Source organism: Eumetopias jubatus, unplaced genomic scaffold (genome assembly GCF_037043125.1).
Source record: "Eumetopias jubatus isolate StellerSeaLion01/CBP00866 unplaced genomic scaffold, mEumJub1_p1.0 scaffold_13, whole genome shotgun sequence".
Lineage (NCBI taxonomy): Eukaryota > Metazoa > Chordata > Mammalia > Carnivora > Otariidae > Eumetopias > Eumetopias jubatus.
Window position 1 is genome coordinate 89,430,089 of NW_028274819.1, and position 15,263 is coordinate 89,445,351.

The window sequence follows — 15,263 nt, forward strand, 5'->3', positions numbered from 1 at the left end:
GGGAAGCCCAGAATGAAAGTCATGGCAGATAATAACATCACTGGGTCTGTCAGTGGGTTGCAGCCTGTTACTGGAAAGGAAATTAGAGTTGGAGGTGCCGATACTGAGGATGTTAAGGGCTTTATCACGTCCCATGTCCAAGTGTTGTTGAAGCTCTTTCCAGCCATTTGCAAGATGTTTACGAATATCCCCATTTCTCAGATGAACACACTGAGAGGTTAGGTAGCAGCCAGTGTTAGAGCTGGTAAGTGACTCACTCCAGATCCAAACCCCACATACCCACTTCTTCAATCTTAACCTGGGAGCCACTTGAGGCAGCTCTGATAGGGGATCTTAAACATAAGCTAGGATGTGAGAGGAGAAGGCATCCAGAGTTCCCCTCCAAACTAAAGAACCTGGTGTTCTGTGCCTTGTCTTTTGCACATCTATCAGAGCTGGGCTATCCCACCAACACGACACCCTTCACCTTGGGCACAACATCATGAATTTTAGTCCCCGGGTGCCATCACTCAGGTTTTAGCTGAATTGGGCCCCTATTTTAGAAATTGTCAAGGCTTGGAATTCTGTATGTTTTCTTAAAAACAAAGTATACGTTCCTGTTGCAGACACTCAGGGAAGTATGTTCAGGATTTCCAGTCCACAAGGAATTTGTTCATTTCTGGGCTGGAAAGACTGAGTCCATGTAACACCAACCCAAACCACAGAGAACTAGAAGGGTCACCCTAAAAACAGGATCTCTGCACTGATAACAAATACAGCTTTTTTTTTTTTTAAAGATTTTTATTTATTCATTTGACCAGGTGAGAGAAAGGGAGAGAGCATGAGCCAGGAGAAGAGGGAGAGGGAGAAGGAGAAGCAGACTCCTTGCTGAGCAGGGAGCCTGACACGGAGCTCAATCCAGGAACTCTGTGATCATGACCTGAACTGAAAGCAGCTGCTGAACGACTGAGCCACCCAGGTGCCCCAAATACTTTTTGTAAACATTTAAATTCTTTTACTCAATCCTGGTGCCATTTGAGGTGGGTGGCTCAAAAGATGGAATTTAAGAATTATTTCATTGTACGTGTGCACAGTTGTCAGACAAACAACCCCCCCAACACATACTTTTACAAGATAAACAAGTGAGAGGATGATTATTTTATTTGCAAAAATCATTCCTCACTTTATAAATAATCCAGTAAAGGATTTTTAAAAATACCTAATATCTTAACGCATATGTAATATGACTTACTATATACAAGCGATTTCTGTTCACATACCTTTTTTTTTTTAAGATTTTATTTATTTATCAGAGAAAGACACAGCGAGAGAAGGAACACAAGCAGGGGGAGTGGGAGAGGGAGAAGAAGGCTTCCTGCGGAGTGGGGAGCCCGATGTGGGGCTCGATCCCAGGACCCTGGGACCATGACCTGAGCTGAAGGCAGACGCTTAAAGACTGAGCCACCCAGGCGCCCCCACATACCATCTTTTGAGAACACCATACATTGGTTCCAGATTATATATCTAGACCTGGACATGGAGTTCTTTTGAGGAGACGTGAGAATAAAAAGGCCATGAGACTAGAAACATCTTTGTATACCTCTTTCTGGAACAGAATAGAGGAACATTCAATAACTACAAGGCTTGAACAAAACAATTAATAAGCTGGACCCAGAGACACAGAACACTGCCGGATGCAAACATTCTTTTCAAGCTTGCATGGAACACTTCTGAAAATTGACCATGTACGACAAGACTAGAAACATCTTTGGATCATTGTGTTAATTCCACTTTCTGTCATAGGTTCATTAGAATCTAGAAGTCAGGGGTGCCTGGGTGGCTCAGTTGGTTAAGCATCTGCCTTCAGCTCAGGTCTTGATCCAGGGGTCCTGGGATCAAGTCCTGCATGGGGCTCCCTGATCAGTGGGGAGTCTACTTCTCCCTCTCCCTCTGCCTCTTCCCCTACTCCCGCTTGCTCTCTCTCTCTCTCAAATAAATAAATAAATAAAATCTTAAAGAAAAACAAACTAGAATTCAACAGGTAGGATAGTGACCCTCCAGAGGTCCGGCCTGAGTGCATGGGAGGGGTCTTAGAACTGATCCTTCTACCCCTTCCTTTGTGGAGGGGTCCCATTTGCTCCTTGGAAGGACTGATTGAAATTTCACCCAGGATCTGTCCTCTTGCTACAGACAACAACCATGTCTGCTGTGTTTTACCAGGTGTCTTTCCTACCGGGCTTCCACCCCGATCCTGGGTGCATCCTGACAAAAGCAAGTTGGCACATTCCAAGCCCAAACCAGGGAGCTCTGTTGGCCACTGCAAGTTTCGGTGATACTTGGAGCTTTGAAAGTTGTCTCCTGCCCCTCTTCAGACAGAGGCAAGTGGCTTGATGCTCACATTGACTTCTCTGTAAACAAGGCAGCAGACCACCCAGGCTAGAAAAAAGCCAGATAAGGGTTTGGTTATGAGGAGCCCGAGGCCACATGGCCCAATCATCTGCCCAGTCCTGGTGCTGTGGAGCCCGAGTCCTGCCATTAGAGAGCAGTGTTAGGCTCTGTTCCCCGCCCCAGGTCCCCTTCTGAAAACCAAGTGCTTTGAGTCGCTCACACCTTGCTGGAGCTATTTATTTCCTTGACAAATGTTTATTGAGGATCTACTGGAGGCTGACACTGGGGATGTAGCAGTGGAGGATATGGATGAGGTCAGAGCCCCCAAACCAGCACAAAGCTAAATGTGTAAGTTGAAGTGACTATAAAAACTAACCCGCCCGGCCCAAAGTAATGAGTGCAGTAAAAACTATTGTAAGAGAAAGGAACCTGATTTAAATGGGGAGTGTGTGGTCAGGGACTCTTCTGTCTTTGAGAAACTGACACGTAAGTTTCTTTCTGAAAAATGGCCTTTAGGTTGAAACCAAGTGGCCAGGCTGGGGTTGGGAGGAGGAAGAGGGGAGCACCAGTGTTCCCCGTGTGTCTTCCTTTGTCTGTGTCCTTGCTGTTGCCCAGGCATGACCTTGGCCACTCAGTATTGCTGAACTGACCAACTCCAAGGCCAGGGTGCTTTGCTCTCCTGCTCGAGCAGTGAGGACACCGGGCTCAGCTCACCATCACTCGCAGAGCCTCCTCTTCCACTGGGGAGGAGGCTCCCCATCCTCCCTCACTGGCCTCACTATCAACGAACTTCTGACTGGGGTCGGTGAAGTAACTGCACTCTATAGATATTTAGAAATGTCTCCAAATGGACGATGTCATTGCCATAACTTCAGGCCATCACCAACAGTTGGCTCAAGCCAGGACAATCTGTAGAAGTTTCCGAAGAAAACACCATGCTTGACAGTACATCTTCAGCTGCTTCCACACTTGCGTCTTAATTACTTTGGCATCATGACCCTTTTCGAACTCTGCGCAGCATTATGAGGTCCTTCTTGTGGCATGGGGGCCTGTGGCCTTCTCTGCCAACACGCACCTGTGGATCCAAACCAGTTGGCCCTGGATCCTCTCCATGGGGCCCCCACGTCCTCGAACACACTCTGCCTCTCTCCCCTTTTCTTGTGCTTTTGCCCATGCTTTTGCTTGTCCCTGGAAACCTATCCCCTGTCCACCAGTCCAAACTCTCCTTATCTTTTCAGGTTTTGTGTCTTCAAAAAAAGGTTTTGTTTCTTGCTAGCTCTTACTTGCTATGTGATCTCTGCACTATCACCATTTCTGGTGCATAGTAAGTAGGTGCTGAAAAAATGTTTGCCTTCCCTCTACATTGTTAGGTAGCTGTTGTGAGTACGCCATAGGGCTTAAAAGCAAGGACTTCTCAGTCAGGCAGATCTAGATTCTTCTAATCTTTGCTCTTTGGGCTTTTTGCTTTGTGACCTTGAGGAAAATTGCTAAACTTCGCTGAACCTCAGTTCCCCAACTCCTAGGTTTATCATGAGAATTCAACACTATAATATACGTAAAAGATTTTAACTCCTGTGCCTGGGCCAACATCGGAGGAGGCTTTCCTGACCCCAGAATTTCACGGCTCCAATGGGGCACCATTTGCATTGTGCTCTAGAGGGCGCTGTTCACACAGAATGCAGGAGAGTGCGACTCCGTGTCCTAAAGCGCGCAGCAGGGTACTGACGCCCTCCATGGCATCTTAATAGACATTTCCCACTCTCGGGAGACTTTTCTCTGCCCTGGTCTTTCTCTTCATTCAGTTTGAGATGTGCATCTTTACTTTTACCTCGACTTTCTCTGTTAGCTGCGGCTCAGTCCACTCAGACCCAATAAAGCAATGCCTTCTTGGTAAAGAGCTGAACTCCCTGAAGTTTAGAAGAGAAGAATTCTTAGAAAACCTTTGGAACAGAAACCAAGTGGATCCACCTGTGTGTCTGTGAGTTTCTCTTGTCTTCTAGTGCCCTCTCACTCCGCTGTCACCGCTCCTCACAGCCCCCAGGGGCGTGTTGCTTTCTCTCCAAAACTGTGAGCCAGGCAGGGATGAAGTGACTCCTTTTGGTCATTCTTCACATAGCTGAGACAGGCTAGCATTTCCTAAGTACCTTAAGGGACAATTATGAAGAACAATAAGGAAACAATGTTGAAAATACACACAGAATAAGCATCCAGCTTCCAAAGTATCGGTTCCTGATTCCACAGCAAATGCATGTTGTCACCAAAGGCTGGGAAGACCCTGCAGACATCTTGCTTGGGTCCAGCTTCACCAGCTCACAGGCTGACTGAATTAGTGGGAACATCACACCTCTTGACATTTCCTGCTAGGACCCAGTCCACGCGCCGTGTAGAAATAGAGGTCTTTGTGGTGAGAGTATAATTATCTCAGGATGACCAGTGGTCGTGGTCAGCAAGATAGCTAGCTAGAACTTAAAGCCTGCATCTGAAAAATTTTAACTCCTCTTCATGACTTTTTGTATTTAAACTTGGTTATTTCCTTGATTCTTCACATCCGGATACAAAAGCAAACAAATGTGTAAAGTGAACATATGGCCTGTAAAATGGCTTTATGACTTCTTAGTTACACCTTTTCTTCTGTGTGTTCTTCTGTCCTTTAGTGGTGTTAATGCATCCCAGCCGAAGAGCACCAGGAACACCCCTGTAATTGAGCAAATTGGCTTTTTGCAGTTAGTGAGAACACACACCATGAAGAAATGTGGGGAACCTCCCTGGGTGCTAGAAAATACTTAAAGAGGATTTGGGCTTGTTTAGGTGATTTGGGGAAGATTTAAAGAAGCAATGCTTTGCTCTGGGTTAGATGTCAGTAATTCAGAGTAATTCTATGAGTGATTATGTCAATAAATCTTATCATTTGGAAGGGGAGAAGACTGGTGGACAGCGAACGTCATTCTTGGTAAAGAAGCAGTGATCACTTCTAATAGCCCGCGTAGGGGGATTTGGGTCATTTTTGTGGTTTGGACAATGTTCAGGTTTTTGTCTGTGTTCAGACCTGACTACAGAATGGTCTTGTCTGATGTCAATGTTTTGCAAGAAACTATTCGCGTTGAACAGAAGAACACAGAGCCCTAGTGGGGAGAGCCAGGAAGCCCCTAGCAGTGCCAAAACCCTTTGCGGGGTGCATATGTGTCTATATTCAGTAATATGATCAAGGCCTAGTCAATGTCTGTGGTAGGAGAAGGACAGCGTCACGCCAGGTACCACCACACCTCTGGGCAGGCTTGTTAAGAATCATTCTTGTTCCCTGTATCTTCTTTCCTCCTCTGCAAGATAAGCCTTCTGCTGTGGTTATAGACAAAGCCTTTATAAAAACACATTCCCCTTTCCCGGGTCTTTGGTTCCATGTGGGAGGACAGGCTCTGGAGCCAGTACAGTTCACAGGCACTCTGGTGCGACCTTTGTCACTTACCTACAAGCCTTTGCCTTCACCTGGCTCTTGTCTCCAATACAGCCCATTTAACTCCACACAGCAGAGGCTCCAAATGGCCTGGGTCAGTGACACCTGGGTGAACTGTTGCACACATTTAAATTTGTGGACTAATAATAACAGTTCTTACTATTTATTGCCTGATCATTATGTTCTAGGAACTTTACATATGTGATTGCACTGAGAACACACTGCAGTCTTTGAAAGTGTATTTTAACAGCCATTTCACAGGTGGGGACACGGAGGTTCAGAAAGACGATGTGGCTTTCTCAGGGCCCCTGGTCATTAAGCGACAGAGCTGGTGTTCAAGTCCATGTCTCTGCTTACCCAAGCTGGGTTCCTTCCACCTGCCACGCTGCCTTCGGTTATTACCTGGGCCACGAACACCTGGACCAGGTCCTCCCATCCTCTCTTAATCTCCGTGCCTGGCACGCCTGTGCAGTTATTCCAGTAATGCTACTGGACCAGCTGGCTCCAGAGACGTCTACAGAACACGGTGTCCTTTCTGAGAGCACCAACACCCTTAAACCTTGTGATTCCCTGACTCTTGGTCCCACACTATTTTCGTGGGAAGGAACCAGGCACCCAGGAAGGCCTGTGTTGTGTTCCCATCCTGGACACAAGCAGACTTGGGGCTTCACAGTGGACCAGATCTGGGAAAACCCTTACCCCCAAAAGAAAGGTGAGATGTTCCTGAAATGCATTCCTACATCTAGCCTGGAAGAGTCTTGAAATTCAGGTGCCCTTTTATGTGCCACGAGACCAGGAAAATTGGTTTCTACCGGCCTTGCCAAGGTCTATTTAAGAAGGGCCCCTGTTGGCCCCAAGTGAGCTGCCTGATAGTGCTTAAGACAGCAGCAGGGACTTCTCCCGGAGCTACCAAAGGAAAGGGCAACAGCCCCCTTCTCCAGTAGGTTCTGGGGGTAATTCGGGAGCTAGATGACTCAGTGTTTGTCAGGGTCCTGAGTGTTTGCAAATCCATCTGGGTGGCTAGCCTACAATAGCTTGAGATCATTTTCATAGAAAACAGGAAGTGCTCTGCATAGCAGTTAGGTGCAACACACCTTAGCGAAGTTGTGTGTTGAAGAACATAAGCTTGACACCCAGCCTGCTGGGTCTCCTCTTTGGTGGTGGCTTTCAACCCTGTCCTTAACCCTTTCGGGGTAGCACCTCGATAATTCAATCACTTCTTATCTGTGAACGCCTGGGGAGCAGGGCCTGTGTCCTTAATTCTTTGTTTCCTAGCCTAGCACCTGATAACACGGTAAATGTTCTGTAAGTCAAGCGTTGGCTTGATTATGTTAATGAAGAAGGCTGAGACCATGCCCCAGAATCCCGTTCTATGCCTTGCTGCGCTTGGTCCTCAGCAGTGTTTGTGAATTCAGTTGACTGTTGGCTTAAACAAAGCAGTAAAATTTCACGGACACTTGAATTTCTCCTCCACCGCAGTTGCAAAGGAACTACAGAAAATCATTTGATTTCTGCACTCAGGACCCAGAACTCGTAGGTTCTACGTCTTACATAAAATCTCAACTCTGGAGAAGTGTCCGAAATGGAAGTAAGGCGGTGAGAGGTGTGACAAAAAGGCTGACTCAAGTAAATGGTTTCTCATCTCTTAAGAGAAATGATGGCCTTTGTGATTCTAAATAAGAGGCAGCAAAAGCCAAGTCACTTTGCTTTCCTCCCTCTGATACTGTGGACGTGGAGCATTTGCTGGCACTGGGCAGGAGGCTTTGTGGTGAATGCTGTAGGAAGCCACAAATCCACCATTCTCAGGTGCACACCGGCAAATGCACACCTTCTGCATTGATTCTTTCAACATCATCAATGAGCACGAGCCATGGGCACCTCGTTTCATGAAGGGTTTTAGTTGATGTGGGTGTTTCATGCAAACGAAGGGGGCATTTTTGTGGACAGAAGGAGATTCAGGAGGAAAGCATGTTTATTTTCAGGAATTTGAAGGTCTCGTAAGCAGAAGAGACTTCAGGCTTCTTTAGAATTATCATGAGTTGTCCCTGAAGCAGAACTAGACCAGTGTTCTTCATACGGTTTCATTATTTGAGTCAATAATGAAAATATCTCACGTGGCGTTCCACCACTGAGTGTGTATGGCCCTTGCTTGCCTTTCCAGCCTCGTGTCTTGCTGAGACCCTGTTGTCCAGTCACCTGGCTCCTCTTTCAGCCCCTCACACTTTCTTTCTTCTGCTGCCCCTGCCTGGGTCACACACGATTACAGTGTAGTTGGCTCAAACTTCACACCCAGGTGTGTCTCTTATAAAATATCGCCATTAGAAGGGGACCCATATAACTCATTGCTTTTATGCATGGGTTGATGGATTTCTTTGTCATCACTCAACAAATATTTATAGTTCCTACGACATGTGAGTTTAACACCATCCTCAGGCCTTGCCCTCGATAGCACCTCAGATAAGATTCTCCCCAGAGCACTCCCGCTGTTTCTCACCCTGACACCTCCCCCCCACACACACACTTGACTGGAAGCTTCTTCAAAGTGACAAGGAGAGTGCCCATTTGGTAAAGGATTGCTTCTCTAATGTCTAGCCCAGTGCCTGACACACATACTAGCAGCAACTCAACATGGTTGAGTCATGATAGAAAAATAAATTAATGAATGCAAAAAGACAGTGAGCTTTCTGTCCACTGAAGTATTGTGCAGAGAGTGGATACCCATCTGATAGAGATCTTTTAGAAAAGGTGTTCTTTTGGGCATATACACACCACACCACATTGTAATTGCTGGTTTGCTGAGCTCACTTCCCCATTTGACTGTAAGCCTCTTGAGAACGGGAGCAGATTTAATTTGTTTTTGAAATCCTACACAATAAGCATATACTCAGTGTTTGGAAAGTGTACAAAAAGTCTATTTTCTGAGAATGGACTCTTTACAGAACAAGAATATCTGGAGCACTGAAGGAAAAAAAAAATGGCAATAATAGAATTCACTTGCTTTGCCAGGCCACTAAGAGTACCTTGGTAAATATTAGCTCAAGTACAGCCCTTTGCTTGCTATTAAGATTTACTGATTTCAATAGAAAGTAACCTAAAAACTGTACATGCTACACAACATAGACAACCAGGGCCAATCTCTGACGAGCCCATAGTACAAAAAATGCATATTTGCTCTGTCTGTGGTTAGATTAGATGTCATTGTCTAAGCAAAGTAGGCTATGTGCTGATTACAATGGGTCTGCCATGTGAATGATGGGTTTGGTCAAGGGATGGATTTATCCCATATTCTTACATTCTCTAGGTATCATTCTTCTCACTCTTTGAGTAAATAAATCAGCAGCACTGGCCAACACAGTACATGTGAAAACTACCTTCAGTAAATGCCAGATTTTATAAAATAACTCCAACAATAAAGATTGCTTTAAATCTGTTTCTTACATAACAGAGACTATTGTATAGAGAGATTGACCTGGTGTCTTGTTTCTTCCTGGGGTGACCTTACTTTCATCTTATGAATATGTACTGATCTAAGTCTATATGTTTACCTGTATCTTTGTGAACATTTGGAAATCTCAGGATCTCAGTGTATTTCAGAGAACAGGCTCAGAGATCGATGATAACTAATTCTTTCTGGTGGAAAGCTAATAGGCATGACCTATGAGAAACAACAAGAGAGCTCTATAGAGCGTGGCAAAGGAGAGGAGGAAAATGCTGGAACTCAAGCCATGCCTGCTGCCCAGGGACCTTAGCTGGGGGTTGTCATGTCTTAGCATGACGGTATTCAAGCCATGTGAGGTCTGAAAAAAAAAACATACCCAGCTTGGGGCTCAGTCTGAGAACAACCAATTGCCTTGGTTTAAGCCACCCAACTCCACTATCAAATTAAATGTTTTCAAGCTAATAGAAATTAGCATCAGTCCACTGACCAAACCCTAAAATAAATTAGGTCGAGTCTAAAAGAAATCAGTCTGCAGACAGAGATCAACTCCCAAGGCCACTTCCTTGCTTTCCCCAGACATGGATACATCGGGTTGGAATATGCTTAGGATGTTGGTAAGTGCAGACGGTCTGGGGAAAGCATTATAAGCTGACTGCTTTTGTTTTAGCTCTTTGCAAGGCCAGGCAGATATTTTATTTCTAATGCAGGCAAGGAAGCCCAGACTTATCCAAGAGATAAATCAGAGGTTACTTATTCACTCTATAGAAATATTCTTTATCTTCGAAAATGAAATGAACTTAGGAGAGACTGGAAGAGAAGTTGTGAGGAAGAAAAACTCAGAAGTTGTGCTTTGGGAGCCAACTCTGGAAATATAATGTGTGACAAAGAGAATATGGATTCGCCTGATAAATGTTGGCTTGAGAATTATTATTTTATTTCTACGAAGAGCTTTTAAGACAGTGTGTTAGCTTCCATGAACCCAGGAGAGGGAGGAACGTAAACCAGGTTAAACTATGTGTGTGCAGAGAAAGGAGAGAGGCTGGGGAGGGAGCAGACTCTTCTTCAGGGTGCCTCACCTGGGACCAACCCCTACGACTCTTTGGGGACTTGAGGTCCATGAGGGTTGGGTGGGATGTGGGCAGGGCCCTCTGAGTGTGTGCACTGCTCTTTGCTCTCCTGGTAGCATTTTCTTTCTCTGTATCTATAGAACTTGTCCTCAAAATTTCAAATCACCATGGCTGTGGTTTTCTTTTTACCACTGGTGTTGGCTTCTTATGTTTTCACCTGGCTTAAGGCTGTGAACACAACAGTGTGGGATAGTACTTTTGTTTAAAATGTATCACTAAGTTGGTTTCGCTTCCTGGTTTGTATGAATAAACATATTTTTGAAGGGGGATTTTGAAATCTATTTTAGAAACATATTTGCATTTAATTAAAAATACCGCGAAGACATTGCTAACCATGGTGGGCACACCTTAGAGTGGGGGAGGGCACATCTAGGGGAGGAGGTAGTCTAGTGTTGATGACTGTGGCTTTCATCATTGTTGGCTGTTTAGGGGAAAATCCCTTCACTTTTTTTGCTGTAAACTGGAAGTCATAATAATGTCATCAACAAGAAACCATTGAGTAGATGGTATTTTGAAGAGCTTACTTCATTCACTGAATTATTCCATTTATGCTCATTGAATAACTATCGAGTGTCCATAGACTGTGCTAGCAGCTGGGGTAGAGGAGTGAATAAAGCATGGTTCTACCTTTATGGAGAATTATTTGGAGTATTATTTAAATCAGAGCTTCCCAGTCCTTCAGCTTAGAATCAGGGAAGAAAGCATGAGCTATTGATGGTGACCATGATACCATTCCTCTTAGGAATCTTGGCACATCATGGAGAGAAAAAGGAAACAGGCTTGTAGCTCCACTGAGCAAACTGCTGAGATCATAGGGTAGGACTTGACCAAAATGTATTGAGGAACTCTGTTCTAAATAGTCTCAAACATTAAAAAAAAAAAAAAAAGGAAGTTGACCAATATTTGTCTTAAAATGTTTCAAACAAATCTGACTTTAGAATATAAAATTTAATAACTGAGATGCAGCATATTAGAGGTTCCTCTGTACTGGAAGTAGGGAACCTTATGGTTTATGTTTTTAGTTGTCATCCTGCCACTGGTTAGTACACGACTCTGGCTATGTCATTAAAATTTTCTGAATCTCCGTTCCTTCACTGGATAAATGAGAAAATTGAATTGGTCAAGATTCCTTTTGATACTGCGTGATAATAGCAGTAAAGAAGATGCTTTAGGTAGTAGAGCAATGAATCTTTTTTATGGTTATTTATTTTTATATTTTACAAAAATTATAAGTAGTCCTTCCAGCTTCTGCTTTCACTGATATTTTTGCTTAGCAGAAGGCAAACATTTATTAAAGGAAAAGGAGAATTGATTTAAAGAGTAATACCAGATAAATCATAGTACAGGTCATAATTGGTTATCACAAGCATTTTTAAGTTTGTGTGCCACTGACTAAGGTCAGGAAACATTCGAATACATGCCCTCTTAAGTTCCTTCCATTTCGATCTCTCTGTAATTATTTTCCCTCTTTATATCTAAGCAATATAGTCTTTTGGTGGAAAGTTTCTGTTGAAAATAGTGTTGCAGTATCCAGAATAAACTGTCAGCTTTTCTGAATGCTCAGTAATTCAGATTGTTTTGAATGGTCTTTCATATATAGTTAGCTCTTCATGTGACGCACCTCGTCCACTGCTGCTGTAAACATCATTTCATTTTGTTTGTTTTTGATGTGTTTCAGATCAGAGTGTTGACAGAAAGAATGTTCAAACATCTTCGGAAATGGTTTGTTGCTCACTTTTGGGGGCATTCTCGGCAAAGAGCAAGACTGGTCTCCAAAGATGGAAGGTGCAACATAGAGTTTGGCAACGTGGAGGCCCAGTCAAGGTTTATATTCTTTGTGGACATCTGGACAACTGTGCTTGACCTCAAATGGAGATACAAAATGACCATCTTCATTTCAACCTTCTTGGGGAGTTGGTTCTTCTTTGGTCTTCTGTGGTATGCGGTAGCCTACATTCACAAAGATCTCCCTGAGTTCCATCCTTCTGTCAACCACACCCCTTGTGTGGAGAACATTAATGGCTTGACCTCAGCTTTTCTGTTTTCTCTGGAAACACAAGTGACTATTGGATATGGATTCAGGTGTGTGACTGAACAATGTGGCACTGCCATTTTCCTTCTTATCTTCCAGTCTATACTTGGAGTCATCATCAATTCTTTCATGTGTGGTGCCATTTTAGCCAAGATCTCCAGACCCAAAAAACGTGCCAAGACCATTACATTCAGCAAGAACGCAGTGATCAGTAAGCGGGGCGGGAAGCTTTGTCTCCTAATCCGAGTGGTTAATCTTAGGAAGAGCCTCCTTATTGGGAGTCACATATATGGAAAGCTCCTGAGGACCACAGTCACTCCTGAAGGAGAGACTATTATTTTGGACCAGATCAATATCAACTTTGTAGTTGATGCAGGGAATGAAAATTTATTCTTCATCTCCCCATTGACAATTTACCATGTCATTGATCAAAACAGCCCCTTCTTCCACATGGCAGCAGAAACTCTTCCCCAGCAAGACTTTGAATTAGTAGTGTTTTTAGATGGCACAGTGGAATCAACCAGTGCTACCTGCCAAGTCCGAACATCCTATGTCCCAGAAGAGGTGCTCTGGGGCTACCGTTTTGCTCCCATGGTCTCCAAGACTAAGGAAGGGAAATACCGAGTGGATTTCCATAACTTTAGTAAGACTGTGGAAGTGGAGACTCCTCATTGTGCCTTGTGCCTTTATAACGAGAAACATGCTAGAGCCAGGATGAAGAGAGGCTATGACAATCCCAACTTCAGCTTGTCAGAAGTCAATGAAACAGATGACACCAAAATGTGACAGTGGTTTTTCAACAGGAGTAAAGCAAAGTCTTGAAGATACCTAGTGACTAGAAGTATTAGGAAGCAATCAACAATTTGAGGATATGAAATTAGGACAAGAGCCTTCAACGTCTATCAGCACCATGCCCCTGAATCCCACAGCCATGATTTTACAAGACAGGTAGCTCTACAAGGCAACTGCATTAGAACATGCAATATTCTTACAGGAAATAGCAGTATGGAAGCCATAGGAGTTCACTTGGTATCTTGAATATGATTATTTGAAGTTATGCAGTGTTGATAGAAACAAAATCATCAAAAGTTTAATGGACAGGCCAAATGAGATCTTAAAAGTCTCCTTGAAGAAGTTATGAGCTTTAGATAGGATCAGGGAAAAACCGTATTCTCATTTTTATTCTACTGATAAGAAATAAGCCACTTTTAATATTGGCTTTTATCAAGGGAAAAATGGTCTCCCTCAGAGAGCCATTTTTGGTTGGTTGGAGGAGATGAACTAATCAGAGACAGTAAGAAAAGACTGGTAGGTACCCCAAGAAAATCTGTGAGGCTCTGAGCTTCTCCAACCCTGGTTGTTGGAGCTTTCATCTTAGTCTGGGTCATGCTGTGTTTCCTGAAGAGCAAGGGAAGGCTCAAGCCATGGACCTTGCATCTCTATGTATCCAACGTGGAGAGGAACACTGAACTCAACCTGCTTTATGGTGCATCCAGACACTGTAGCCCAAGTTGGGTTTTGGCCCAAATGATCTCGCATGGTACATTTAGAGGCTAAATCGTCACTCTAGAAATCTCAGTGAATACTTTCCTGAAGAAAGAATGCTTGATTTGAACATGGTGGTGATATTTCTTCCAATTTGTGTTAGGTGGGATAAAGGGCTACAAATCTGTTAAAAGAATATTTCCTGATCTTCCAAGAAGGCAGTGAAGAGTTTAAAGGCACAATGTCAGTTTAGAAGGGACAATACTGCTAGTGCTTCTGAGAAAAAGGGATCTTGTGTTTTTCTGCCTTGAGTTTGTACTGAAATGCTGTTTCTAAAGAAGACTTGTGGAAAGGAAAGGGATGGTCTGTGACCCCTCAGGGAGGTAAACACGAGGTGTGTTTTTCTCTGAGGGCCAACACTGCATCTTTCTCAAAGGGACCAGCTTAATATAAGGATTGATCTCTAGGGAAGGGTTTTACTGTGAATGTCTCATTCGGTCCTCCACCTCCATTATTTTTGAATCTATCCTGGGAAGAATGGGACTCAAAGCTCCTTTAGGAATCAAAATGTTTTCAGTGTGTTGATTCATATATTAAATCTCTGAAACAGTGCACATGCTTTCCAAAAGTGTCAGTTATTGTGTGTTAACTGTAACAGACTGGCAGCTGACATGTGTGTTAACTGTAACAGACCGAACAGGTGACATCCCTCTTGCTGAGGGTGGACTTTCTCCTGGGCGATGTGGGAGGGGTGGGAAGATGGCAAATAAGACCATATGTTGTCTGGACACCGGCTTACCCTGGGGGAAAAGACCCTCTGGTTACAGGCATGCCTCTTCCCTGTACCACTCCTGATGATCACTCCAATGTGTCTTGGGCACACAAAGTGGTGGTTGTGGTAGTTTTCACTGGGGATGGTTCTGTTTTCCCAGGCCTGGGCATGAGTTTGTTCATATTCATACACACGCTCTGGTCCTTCTGATTGAGATCAGTACGAAGTCTGACGGGCTAAGAGTTGTGCACTTTGTCAGTGGCCGTAACACTGGACGCAACTGGCCTACATGGGAGATTAGTCTGTCCCTATAAGTGTGCCGGCACCGCAATTTGATCTACTGACAAAGCTAAAGGAAATGAGGTATGAAAAGCTTGAGGAAGCCAGAATTCTCTGGTGGCCCACTGTCATGAGGTTTTATGACTCTGTAGTCCCTTCATAAACTGGAGGGTCAGAACACATTCCTTCTGGTCTGTTGTGCTCATTAACAGCATGCTTGGGGATTGCTGGAAGTGAAATGATCTTATAAAATCTACTCCTTTTGATGGTTAAGAGAGCTGAAAAACTGGAATCCTTCTGGGTTATTCGGT

At 44.0% G+C, this 15,263-nt stretch overlaps 1 protein-coding gene across 1 annotated transcript; it reads left to right on the forward strand.

Annotated features, from left to right (window-relative positions):
* Positions 1-9,835: 9,835 nt before the first annotated feature.
* KCNJ1 (potassium inwardly rectifying channel subfamily J member 1) lies at positions 9,836-13,202 on the forward strand. The gene is made up of 2 exons (XM_028120767.2): positions 9,836-9,871; positions 12,063-13,202. The coding sequence occupies exons 1-2, from the start codon at positions 9,836-9,838 to the stop codon at positions 13,200-13,202; spliced, it is 1,176 nt and encodes a 391-aa protein (XP_027976568.2).
* The last annotated feature ends 2,061 nt before the right edge of the window (positions 13,203-15,263 follow it).